The sequence below is a fragment of the Rhea americana genome, unplaced genomic scaffold (genome assembly GCF_003343005.1).
Source record: "Rhea americana isolate MKP2758 unplaced genomic scaffold, rheAme1 scaffold_309, whole genome shotgun sequence".
NCBI classification, from domain to species: Eukaryota; Metazoa; Chordata; class Aves; order Rheiformes; family Rheidae; genus Rhea; species Rhea americana.
In genome coordinates this window covers 621,453-635,427 of record NW_028186434.1, presented here as the reverse complement: position 1 = coordinate 635,427, position 13,975 = coordinate 621,453, and the positions used below count along the sequence as shown (strand labels likewise).

The window sequence follows — 13,975 nt, the reverse complement described above, 5'->3', positions numbered from 1 at the left end:
AAATTTTACACTCAACAAAATTTACCCACTGTATGCCAGTGAAAGAAACAGCAAAAAAATTGATGCTACAAACAAAGGCCAATGYCTGTGTAGGAAGTTGAAAATACAAGTGAAAGAATACATTTAAATTAAATCTACCACACATGCTGATAAATTCAGCCCCTCTTCCTGTTCCATGATGTGCAATCATATAAAATCCCTTATGTTTTATTGTGTTAGGTTCATGAAAACTGGGGACAAAAAATATGTGGTGTTACACCTCAAAAAGTGTAACACTAAATAAAAAGAATCATTTCAACGGTCCTTCTCTTCCTGAGGAAAAAAGATTTAGGCAATCGTGACAGCTGCATCTGTGCCTGTCTGTTTTGCCTCCTTCCCTGAAATCATTTGAAACCTCTTACTCAATTTCTATCAAACTGAACAAGAAACCTCAGATCTGTTTCTACAGATTTCACAAGAACAATACTATCAAGGCAGAAGAGACATTATTAATGCCTCAGTGCCAGAAGGCTGTGGTACAAACTTGAAATTCTTTTTAGACAACAGAGAATCCATATCTGAAAACAACATTATGAACACACTAAGCCTAGAAAAGGCTCAGAGACTGTACTTCTAAGCACCAGAAAATACCTTCCTAAATCAAGGATTTCCTCTTGTTTAAACTGCCTGATAACTAAGAAAGGAAGAGGTGAATATGCTAAATGGTAACCTTTAATTCAGTTAAGAAGTCAAGCAAAATGCAAGACAGGCATTCATAAGAAGCCCAGCTCCTTCATCTGACAGATCTGCTTATTAGCTGCAAAAGTAAGGATTGTTCAAGTAACCCTACTGCATTTTCTACAGATGGATTTACCTGCCTAATTTTAAATACAGAGAGAGGGCTGTAGGCAGCAAGCATTCTGGGGGTTCTAGGATTTCTGGAATTTATTCCTCTCTCATTGAAACAGCTCTCAATGTTCTCAAGTTTGCAGGCTTTACTGAGTAAGCTAAGGCTACATTTCCAAAGTTAACTGGTGAAATGGCTGACTCAGTTCATTTGTTAATATTACACTCTGTTAGTATAGCTGACAGACTAATCTTTCTTTTTCAATGCTGCAAAATAACATTTATATATCTGAAAATATAGCATCATACCTCATGTTTCCTAAACTTACTTGGTTTGGATTTATTGGCTTTAACTGGAGGAGGGGAAAGAAATCAAAATGCACATGCAATTCGGCTTGGGCATGTATGCACATATGTGTATTGGGGCGGGGAAAGAAGGGCATGCGTTCATAGCCAAAAAGCTTTAAGAAACCCTTGAACACTAAGTTTAGATTCACGCTTACACCTAATATAGGGGAAATTATTCCACGTATACACAAAATAAGACACAAACATATACCCCAAAAACCTCAAAAAAAAAATGCTGGAGGAGGGAAACTGAAATGAGTTCAGAAAAAGCCCAAATCTCACAATGGACAGGAAAACTAAGCTTCCCACTGCACAGCAGATAGATAATGAAGGAAGCTGTCAGACACATGGTACACTTCACTTAATCATCATTTTCCTCAGGAATTAAGTTAACCTGAAAATGCTTATCACCATAGGATCAGGGCAAAACCCTCAAGCTGCCTTCCAAATCACAGARGCTTCCAAGTTTTATTCTTTGCAGCCCTAGCAAAGGATGCTTTGCACAAACTAATCCATGAAGTATTACCTTCCTTGCTTAGACTCCTCCTTAAAAATGACATCTGTTCTGAGGCATACCTGAAATTAGTAGATTTAGGAATAGGAAAGTTAAAACACATATAGTAGGGGGTTTTGTCTCTGTTTAAGTTTTGTATGACACCTGAATTGAGGTAAAACATAACTGGATGTTGGCGGTATAGGCATGTATTTATCAGCCTTAATAAGATAAGATAATTATCCTTATCTTACTTCCTTTAACTTAGATTTTTTTTTTTTTTTGTTTTACAATAAGACCTCATTGGGTCAAGCTCTGTTTCTTACAAGGTTTTGCACAGCAGAAACTTCTCTGCATATTTCCTGTTTTGAAACAGAACATAAGGGGTAACATATCTCAATATTTTAGAGTAAATGTGGTTCTTATTAGTGATAATTCTCACTAAAAGAAATTACCAATCCTACAGTTGTCATTATTTAAAACTCCCTTCAATGGGAATTACTCATCTGTAAAAGCTAACAGGAAGTAATCTAGAAAAACAGAATAGCCAGTTTCAATGTGGAAGCTTACTGACTACCACATAATTTAAGTTAAAAAGTGTAACTTCTGTGTTTTTAGAAAGTGGTATTTTATAGTGGAGAAGAAAAATATCAAAATGTGGCTTTCAAGCTTAACATATTTTAACTACTTTAAACAGGACTTAATTATATTCTTTGCTCCATATTTACATTATAATGGACAGAGTGCAAGAGAACAATTACAGAATTCCACTAAGAAGTAAACAGCCTGAACAGCTCCATTCTAAAACATATAATGATGATTATTTCATGCTAACAGGTAAATTACAAAGATCTTAAGTTTCAAATACTGTGTTTATTACTTGAGAAGTCAGAACCTGACCGTATTTTTTTTTATCAGGTAATTATGTTTCTTTAACTGCATAAGCAATACGCAAACAGGTAATTGTAAGAGAGCAAATGAGTATGTGATATTAGAAATGAAAAGCTTAAATTAGAACAATTGAAACAAGAAACTTTCCCATTTCTAAAAGAAATGCAGTAGGAAGGGCCATGGGTCTTCCCAACCCTGTGTCAACTTTAAAAAAAGAACACGAAGTGCAGTTCAACTATGTCACCCACTAATGTCTACAGACTAGGAATATTTAAGACAATTAATTTCCAAATGAAATTTAGCATACAAATTTAAAATCATAATGTGAATATACAGCTCCTCTCATTGGATCTTAATCCACTTCTCAACTTCATAAATTGGCTTTGTTCTTAAGTTACAGGATACGAAAAACATCCTGGTATACATTCCCTATATTATTCACTATCTGACGATGATTCAAAGATATGTTTTTACTAAACAGTCTGATTCTAATTCCCTAAGAGAACTTTTACTCATCCTTATGATTCTTGGTATCTTTCTGAAAATCATCTTAAATTCCTATAGTGTTTTTGAGAAAGAGTGACTAATATTGGACATAGGGTTTTACAGAAACTTGACAGAGGAAAACCTCCTCTATTCTGAAACTCAGGTAAATTAAATATCAGTATGGAAGAAGAGACATGAACGAAACTGGACAGAGCCACAAAGTTTACAATATCTTACAGAAAATAACTATTGGAAAGAAAAATGAGGAAGCAGTAATCATAGAAATACTTTGAAGTTGTTACTGGAAACAAAGTCCTTTGCAAAACCACAGAAGCATTTAATTGAAAATATTCATAGGTTTTATGCTAACATATCTTCAATACTATATATGATTACCTCAGTAGGAAAGAAAAAGCTCAGCATTGCAGAAAGTAAGACTTTTGTAAGTTCATATTATTTTTTTTTCAGAGGAAAAAACTCACAGATTTAATATTCTAAACCTTAAGTAGCAGGCCATAAACTTAAGAACACTTTGATTTTGAATACGGCTGATTATACTAATATATATATATATATATATATAAAGAAAAATAAAAGCTCATTTTTCCATCTAGTTCTAGTAACTGAACTGAATGCTGGATAGGTGAATGAATGATAAAGGGAAAAAAATGCATAAAGAAAAAATATTTGGTTTGTGGAATTAAAAAAAAAAAAAAAGAAAGAAACACGAAAGGAAGGATGCACACTCCAGCAATTCGTGTCCTGTTATTTACAACACACACAGAAATTCATTCCAAGTGTGATGCCGCAATTACAGTCATTTCGAGCCAGTATAACTAGTGCCATCTTTAATAAAAGGGGACTCCACCTTGCACTACCTTCTCCCTTGTGCTGGCACAAGGAGCAAACTGGATGAGGGAACAATGTTTAATAGGAAGTTGTTTTCCTCTCAACTCTGATACACATCTAGATGCCAACTGATTTCTTCAGGTTTCTACATGGCTGTGAATTTTAGGGTCTACTCCCCCCTCCCCCTTTAATGCATGTTACCCTTAATTCTCCCTTTAATAAGCTTCCCCTTGAGGTATGACTATTTAGTCAAGGTCACTATTGTATTTTTGATAGAAGCAGCCAAAGATGGTTTCAAAGCACAGATTAAGCAGGAATATAAATTATGCTCAGAATCCTGAATGAAATATCAAAACTAGAATAATCTTTCAAKACAGCTTTTTACCTTCCAGAGATTTATATATTTATCCATTGAAGAAAAGATCCCAGCTGCACAGCTCTCCATTATCCTCAAAAAAACAGACTTGAAGAATTTACAAGAAAACACGGCAACTTGACTATCATAAGACACACCAGATCTAGAGAATTGCTGCAAAGAGACATACTGGCAACCCCAGTGATGTCACTTTAGTGAAGAAGATGTATTATTTCATTCACTGAAAAAATGAAGTAATTTAATGGGCTCTGTGACAACAGTGCCAGTTAAATGAGTCTTCAAATGAGTCTTACAAGGCTAGTTTTTGCTTTGACCAAGCAATTAATCTAGGAGAATTACAAAGTATCATTTCATCCTGCAATCAGCAATATAAGCTTTTAGTTCAGTAACTGCGAGTTTCCTTGTTTTCTACTACCCACTTCATTTGGGCTTCAAAATAAAACAAGCCCAATTAATTYGGATTGATAAAATTATTTTTTGAAGACTACCTACAACTATGACAAAAGATCTTAGTATTTGCTGCAGCAATTCAGAATTCCCATGTAATTATGATATTCACTGTCATTATAATTAATTTTCTGTTTATTAACTTGGAAGAACTTTTCTCAAATACTCCCTGAGTTTCTGCAAGCACATGCTAGCATAAGAAATGTTGACCTTTTATTTGTTTGTCTGTCTTCCACATGTGCTAGGAAAAAAAAAAATCAGTAAGTTATATGCAGTAGACCACTGGAAACAAAAATACTAAGTGACCATCCTGATGGTCCTGGTCAGTAGAAGACATAATCTACCCACAAAGAYGAAAGAACAACAGCCTCTTAATAACTGGTAGTATATGAAAGCAAACCTTGCTAAGTCAGGTAGAATTTTTCTCTAGAATGAAGAGCAAGCAATTTTCCTTTCCAAGCACTAGCATCTAGATCTTAAAGTTAACTTTGAGATTTAATACAAGGGGGAAACATTGCAACTTCAAAATTTTATTAAGATAACTGGGGATAAATAAGAGGAAATAATATTTTGCATTTGTAAAAGCAACTCCATAAAAAAATGTTATTAAGACAGAAAAAGGTGACTCATCTTCAGCAACTGCTTCAATAACTTATATTGTAATTGCCAGGCAGAAAAAKTTACAAATGAAATACAATGCAAGAGATCAATTTCCATTTTGTTCTAACCAATAAAGTATTCACCTAACAACATTTAATTGGAGATCAACCAACTGCAGTGAATTCACAGATTTAAAAAAAATAGTTTATTCTTATGAATATTTTCAAGATGACCTAAAAATTGAATACAAAGTAAAGATAGTATACAGTTCCATGGTATATCTTTGCCTATAGTCTGTTCCAACATAGACTGCAATCTGAAGTAGCAGTTTACTTCCATTTTTGTGTTTGAGTGTCCTCTGGTGGTTATACGTACAACAAATTGTTCATAGACCACYGGAATAAGAACTTCAAAAAAAAATTTTTTTTAAGTTATTAATTCTTCAAAGAGAAAAAAGCCAAAGGCTTGTGAAAATTTACTTTAGCCTATGGAACCTTCTTTTCTTTCATAGTTTTTCTGCTTTTTCGGGACTTGATACTGCTACTATTTAAGAAATCATTAAAAAAGGTGGGAAGAGATGAAAACTTAAATGGCGCAGGTTCAGCCTTTAAGAGAGAGGAAATATCTTTAAATAACTGGATAAAAGACAGAAAATTGAAGAAACAAAGAACCAGTTTCCACAGTGGAAAAGCCAGCAGTGGTGTCCTGAGTCCACATTGGCCCCTGCCCTGCTTTAAAAAAGTATCTGGAAGAGTGAATAATCAGGTAACAGAGAACTACAAGAGGCTGTGACTGAGTGATACAATGAGGGTGCAGGGGTGAGGAGGCAACGGTGTATATATAGCAATACACGAGGGGGTAAAAATAGTTCTAGATTCACGTCTTCAMAAGCTCTGAACTTACTTTCATATTTAATAACAAAATCTTGGGGCTATTGCAGGAAGTTCTACAAAGAGATCACTTCTGTCAACAGTGGCTGAAAAGCAAACTGAATGCTACAAGTTACCAGGAACGGAAGAGGGAAAAAAAAAAAAAAAAAAAAAAAAAAAAAAAAAAAAAAAAAAAAAAAAAAAAAAAAAAAAAAACAGAAACCTGTCTATCAGTGCATAGATCGCTCATACACCTATATCCTCCTATCTTAAAAAGGGATGTACTGGGATCTGGAAAAAAGATATAGAAGGGCAAGAACATGAGGAATAACATGAGTTTAGTATTAGGCACTACTAWAGAAATTGGATCTTTTAAATCTGGAAAACAGCTGAGCAAAGTTTAGTACATTTCCATAACTCCTCACGATAACTGGTATAGAGAAGATGAATATGAAATGCTCATTTCCTCTGTAATGCAAGAACCAGGAGGCCTCAAAACAAACCTAAAAAGTACCAGGTCCAAACCAAAGAACCAACGTTCTTCACTTGGCATGCTGTTTAGCCGTGATGTTTCTTCCCAAAGGATGTTATGGATTCTGAAAAGGGTTCAGAAAATTACTAGGAAATTCAGAGACTCTATGCCTGGGTSAGAAAGTCCCAGAGCTGCATATCACTGGGTGTAGAGCATATTATAGAGAAATACGAATGATTACAGTACTCTTACATGTTTTTCCATATGTCCACTCACAGACCTTTGGACTGGGTCAGTACATCCATTCTTCATTCTCTTATGTAAAGGTCAAATTTGTCTTATAAGACCACCAAAAAGAACCTTATTTAGGGCTGCCAACTCCAGGATTTTGTGTCACTAATTTTTGTCTCTAAGAACTGAATCACAGCTAAGCATTTCACATTACATTGTTCTAACTGACTATAGCTCGTTTTTGACATTTCCTAAATCACAGCAACCATCAAAAAACTTCAGCTGGGGCACCAGCTTGCTCATGTAAGGTTACAAGTTACAGCATTATATCTTAATGCAGCATATGACACTGTTTTAAAGATTTTTTTTAATAACCTAAAAGCTAGAAAATAAATAAATATTTCTAAGCATCACACAGCGTATAAGAGCTGGCAGTCCACTGGAACGTTCAACAAACTCACAGTTCACTTAGGAGTTATTTAGGAATTTATGAGCTACAGTGTTCTTTAGTTTTCTCAAAATGAAACTTTCTTTTCTTGTAAATGAACTACCAAGTTTTATATACTGCCAATAGTTATCTGATTTTAGATTACATATATGAAAATTACTTTCAAGACATGAAAATTTTTTGATAATTCTTTTCTCTCAATCTAAATTTTTAAATCTAAACTAGTTTAAATAATTAAAATATTTTAATACTAATTAAACAAAATAGTGTGAAAGTGACTACTTCACTTTGAGAAAAGAAAAAAAGGCTAGAGTTTATCTTTGGTGGATAGTTCAGCCATGGTTTAGTCAAGATCACCACCACCACACACAAACAGGTTTATATGCTTCATTAACGTAATTAATTATATTCCCATTTTCATATATGCGGGGGAAAAAGCAAAAGTCAAAAAAAAATATGTGAAAACTGACATTAATAATAAAAGCATTAATAAACACTCCCTCCCCCCCCCCAAAAAAAAAAAAAAGAAAAAGAAGAAGCAAACCAGAAAACTACCTCAGAAACAGGAACGTTTTCTCCGAGTTCAGATGTGTGTAATGCCAGTAAACCAATCACTCGAGCAACTTTGGCACGTCTGCAGACCAAATTTTTTTTTAAGGTGCATTAAAAACAAAGTTAAAAAATAACAAAGAAAGAAATATGTCATACTATCTATATTTTGCACGGATTACTAACAGCAGGAAATTTCTGAAGCACTATTTACAGCTTGGACATTCTTCTCATTTTCCATTGTGTTTTAATTACCAGATTATTTCAGCATTTCAATTCAATTTATTTTCCTCTAGTGCTGAAGATGAAGATGCTTTAGTTTGTTATAGTCATACTAATTAGCCATGCTCGTCATCACAGCACTCTTATAATACAGAAAAACATTATCAATTAAACTTTTTACTACAGATTTCATTTATGTTTTGCCAAACATATCAGCATTTATAAAACAAGCAGCAGAGGGCACTATCACCTTGAAATATTTCCAACAGGTGTGTGTGCGCACTGGTGTGTGTGTGTGTGTGTGTGTGTGTGTGTGTGTGCGCGCGTGTGCTCGCGTGTTTTAAATAAAAGCTACCATTATATCTATTTTATTCCTATTATGGTATGTGTTGGTTTATTCAGGGATTTTTAACAATGCTATTTGATATACTAAAATATACCGCTTTTAGATAAAATTTTTAGAGATTTTCTATAGTCTTTGGTCCTGAAAAATAACAGAATATTAAGTCAACACTGAAAAAATGTTATGTTACATACATTGCAAACTGTCAATCACGTACACCACAGCAGGTTTGATGGGCCAGAAAATTACCCAAAACACTTGAATTATTTCTTAAAAAAAAAAAAAAAAAAAAACTCAGAGATAATCCATATTTGAACAAATTAATTTAAAATAATTGTTACTTACATATCCCAGTTGGTGGCTGCACGCAGCTGCTGTATTAATACTGGAAACTACAGTTTAAAGGAGATACATAAACATTAGTGATTTTCAGGAATCCGACATGCCTCAGTGATATTAAAAAAAAAATCAAAATATCAGTTATTATGTAAAAATAGATTTGGATAGCATATGYAAAAAGTATCATAGCAGAATACTGTGGATATTGCCCAACCATGTTGATTCAAAACAAGTGATGGCAATCTGAGAGGAGAAATATCCTTTCTTTTTATATTCCTGTCTTATACTGATATATATTTAGGATTTAGTGTATTGAAAAAAATTTTCTTTAGAAATATCACTATACAGAGCAAAACTGCATTACCTTCATCTACAAGTTATCATATAATATTATCCAACAAGCAATAAAATTTATTTTTGTGAGAATTAACAATAATAATTAGCAAATATTAGAATATATGTTAGAAAAATACTTTAAAACAGACTTATGAGAGCATGCTCTCTGAAGCAGTGCTTAATGCAAGTTCTATTGTTTTTTGTTCAGAAAGATTCTCTTATTAATCTTTATGGAGATATGGTCAAATAAAATTGATTTTAACAATTCAAACRTACTTTTTTCAACCAGTCTTCTCTGTCACATACTTAACGATTTAAGACTAACATTTCATCATACATAATTTCAAACTCTCCATCCAAACGTTACAAGACTGTAACATTTCATCATAYGCAATTTCAAACTCTCCATCAAGGGTAGAAACCATTAAAATAAACAACACCATATCACAAATCTAAGCCACAAATAAAAGCATCTGAAATCTAAGAGAAAGAATTAATTTCTCTCAGCTCCTTTTAAAAATCTGACATGGAGTTTCATAGGCATTTTTCATTGTTTTGTACTTAATTTGCTGTATTATTTTGGTCAGTACAACAATGGTTTCTTGAAATAGAACTAAAGGTAACTGATTTTTGCTACAATGACAAGTATGTTAAACATGTTGATTTCTTCAGAGCTCTATTATTTACCAGCTGAGAGCTCATTAGCCTGCTTGCAACTTCATTATGGACAGCCACAGTGCACAAATAATGCAGTAAGTTCAGTTTAGAACGTGCTGCTCCTGTATTCTTCTCAATGGAATCAAGCAATGAACATATTTGTTGCAAGAAGTCATTCCAGTCCATGTCTTTCATAGATAATAGTTTCTCAGCTAATGATAAGAAACAAACAAGTGGTTAAAGGTAACAAATCTTTAACACACTACATTAGATTCAAATGTTGAAATGCCTTTTATACACATTGATGTTTTAACCATATTTTTAGCATTTAAAATATTAAAAGGCAGCAATAAATGCATTATAATATATACATAAAATAAATTCATAAATGACAAATACAAMAAAAATAAACACTTAAAAAGATTATCGAAAATGGAAAGTCTTCAGGCTTTATTTGGTTAAGTACATGCTGACGAGTTTAAGAAAAGTTGTTTTTATCCTTAATCATTCCTGATTTTTAATAAGAAAATAGAATTTCATTAGAGAATTTCRAAAGGTAGCAAAAGTCAGTGAAATCTACTCAAAAACAACTGCAATAAATTTAAAACGTGTAAAATTATTCATATATGTATGTTTATGTATCCATCTGTTTTAGTAGTAGCAGAGCGCACACGACTTCAATAAGACAAAAAAAAAAATCAACAGCCGTTAAGGACAATTAGCATAAACGTTGTGCTCTGCAAGTCAATGATCGCTATATGTGAACAGAAAATTTTCAAAGATTTCCATATCAATCACTCTCAAGGGCTAAGCTCAATCCACTCTAATAACTATACATTCCCTCAATTTGCATTTATTCTCAGGTAATCTGCCATTCCGAGACACTTTTAGTACAGAATATTAAGAGCTAGTCTTCTGTCTTTTATAACAATTTTACATACAAGTAACAACACTGACAAATGAAGGCAATTCTAATTTATATTAGTAAGGGTAAAAAGAGTTTCAAATGTCAGGTATCYATCTTAATTTTGATACTACTTTTAATCATAACAGAAAAATGCTGACAGGCAATAGATTCATTATCTTCTAAAATGACTAGAAAACTGCCCAGAAAAAAATCTGCAACCTTGAAATCATCACAATCTTAGAAAATACTGTCCCATATTAAGTAAATAAAAACAATAAAACATATCAGAACATCAGACTGATGATTTAGGTGCTTAAAATCACTATGAAATAAAATGCCAGCCCTTTAGGCACTCAAATCAGAGCATTTTTATCGAGGACTTTACCTCAAATTTTCTGCTACTACAATTTTGATTGAGATACTGGGGACACTGTGTTCAGTTCCAACCATTTTTGTTTTCTTTAAACACAGTAATGCTACAAAATAGATTCTTTACAAAAAGAAAAAAAAAAAGAAAAAAAAAGGAACTTTATTATCTCTAGGAAGAGCCACCATTTGAATTCTATGAGGAGTAGTACATTTTTGGCTGAACTCCCTCATTAAGTATAGCAAAGCCTAATAATACTTGCCTAAAGAGACCAGAGGAAATGTTCCAAGGGCAGAAATGTTATACTTGTGACAATGAGAAGTCTTCTGTTTTTAGAAGCAACAGCCTTATTAAACATTAGAAGAAAAATAAAATGAACAACTCTTCATTTCCATTAGGAACATTTCACTTTTACAGGTGGGATCGGCAACACTGTCTAGTGCTACAGTTGACCAACAGGCAAGTTTTTAGATCCTGTTTTCATTGGCTTCTGTCAAATTTTAATCCTTTCTGTTGAGTATTTCAGTTACAATGCCTTAGTTATTTCCAAAAATACTACAAATAAAAATCTGCTGGTTTGCTGCCATCTTATTTTAAAAGATTTTGAGCACAGGTTGGTAGCTGAATAGGGCAGGAGAGAGAGAAAGGGAGTATAATTGAAAAATCTACTCCAAATTGGTCTAGCTATGAATATTATATATGCAACTTAAATTACAAAAGAAAAAAAAATTATTAGTTCTCCCTTGCATTGTGCCAATTCATTGTCCACAAAGGGAGGCTACAGGTCTAGTGATAACATGTTACACAATCATATGCAGAACTGACAAATTTTAACAACTTTAGTAGAGCCATACCTGAATGTGCAGGTATATGCAAAGTTTTCAAGTCAAATCTAACCGGCATTGGCTTCATTATCTGGAAAAACAAACAAAAACGTTATGACCTGATTCACTTGAGATGTCTTAATGCATTTCTGAAAGCTTTTAAGTAGTTGAACATGAAAACAAAAAGATACAAAAACAGTACAGGATGGGTACACAAATGACTACATTATCAAAGCATTTTCAACTATTTTCTGCTACATATTTTTTTCAAGCAGATATYTGGATTTAATGCAACCTTCGGGTATAATTACATTGTCAGTCCTTCCATGCAATTAATTTTTTTAAATGAGAATACAAAATGTTTGGGGGTTTTCAGTTTACATTTTTATCTCACTTCTGTGCAGAAGATTGCTTGGTTTTGGTTTTTAAAAGCTACTGAAAAGATTCGTCTGACATGCAGTTGAGAGCCCATGAAATCTTTAAGCAATTACTACACAGTATCACACACACACMCCCCCACCAGATCTTCCTGGAATATGAGCATTCATACTAGCACTGACTAATCTTTTCAAATGTTCTTTTTCACAGCACATTTTCTAGTATAGCTGCTCAAACACTGTACACTGAGTGTGATTTTTCAGCACCTACAGTATACACAAAGGCAACTGCATAGAGTTTTTCTCTCTCTGTCAGAGTTTTTCTCTGATAGATGAAGCCATGATGTGAATAGAGAGCTTTTTCTCTAAAAAAGTTCAACTCCATGGGTTTGCAGAACATAACGAATTTCTATTATGCAAACAAATAAATCTGCCATTTTGGCTTTTAAAGTTCTGCCAGCATCTAATAGGTCCAGTTCTAAGAGATTAAATTAACAAGCTCTTCAGTTTTACTAGGTGTAAGTATTGTCCTTTAGTCCTAAGACTGCAAAGTATGCAATGACTCTGATTACGTGTCACTGGAACTTAGCGGGCTATTTTGTGTTGATTCTGAGCCTGCCATTGCATGGTAAGGAGATCAATGTCAGTATATACACGCTCCCTAATCTCATTTCTTGTAGTAAGCAAAAAAAACAGTAAAGGGCTAAGGCTTCATGAGGCAGAACTCAAATCATGAGGTAGAACTAAGAATTTACAGAGGTGGCATTCAAATGCATCAGTAGCTCTCAGAATCTCCACTTCCATTCCAAGTAGGAAATTCTTTAATATTAATATTCAATCCCCAAATAAATCAATTCCCCAAGTTAGCAGCACAATAGCACTATAAAAGACTGCCAAAAACCTGCATGAGCGCTTGCCAGATGACTGGGTGGAACTGTTTTAGAATGAGAATTATAAAATACAGGAAAGGAGTTTCACCCTGACTTAAGCTTTATCTGCAAAAATAGCCTCACCCATCAGTTCCTAAATCTAACATTTTATTTTACTGTACCTTTGGATTGTCAATGATTGGTGTTACGATAAGATCAGATTCAGTGTAAATGAGTTCTTTCAATGTTGACTCCATATCCTGCTGACTTAAGCACATATTTTTAGCCTAGAACAAGAACAAAGTTTAAAAAAAGTCAGCCTTGCAAGAGGTGCAAGAGGTATCTTTGTTTATCCCTGCAATATTTTCTTTAAAGATTATACCCAACAGTGTAGTCATGTAAATAATTAATATTCTGAATTACTTTTTATTTGTGTAGCAGCATAAGGGGCTTAGACTTCTTAACTAGAAACTAGGATAAACAGACACATACAAGGAAACAGTCCCAGGCCCAAACAGCTTGCAACCTAAATTTCAAAAAGTAGATTAGGAAGATAGTGTTATCTCTTTTTATGGGTTTGGGAGGGGTGTAATAATTTAAAAAACAGTAACTTTACCTACTATAAGAACTGTTTTTCTATTATAAATATAGCATAAACAAGAAGAAAGTTGATTTTGTCATAGATTCCAGGCTAAAATTTTGACTATGAAGATACTACCATCCCTCTATTATTTTTCCACTCACCTTTGCCAAGCATGAATCTCTTTGGGGAAAATTTTGGATTGGGGCAGTAGTACCATCACTTAYTTCTACAGCAGTGCTAGTTCTAGGAGTGGGACGAGAGCTTAAA

General features: G+C 33.5%; 1 protein-coding gene across 1 annotated transcript in view; it reads right to left on the bottom strand.

Annotated features, from left to right (window-relative positions):
- The window catches only part of ULK4 (unc-51 like kinase 4), a 238,106-nt gene that overhangs the window by 207,232 nt on the left and 16,899 nt on the right, over nt 1-13,975 (bottom strand). Inside the window, exons 12-17 of the mRNA XM_085309970.1 lie at nt 13,870-13,969; nt 13,308-13,412; nt 11,910-11,970; nt 9,812-9,993; nt 8,795-8,841; nt 7,891-7,969 (exon numbers count right to left, since the gene is read on the bottom strand). Coding sequence (XP_085166096.1) covers nt 7,891-7,969; nt 8,795-8,841; nt 9,812-9,993; nt 11,910-11,970; nt 13,308-13,412; nt 13,870-13,969 — 574 coding nt within the window. The remainder of the gene's footprint in view (nt 1-7,890; nt 7,970-8,794; nt 8,842-9,811; nt 9,994-11,909; nt 11,971-13,307; nt 13,413-13,869; nt 13,970-13,975) is intronic.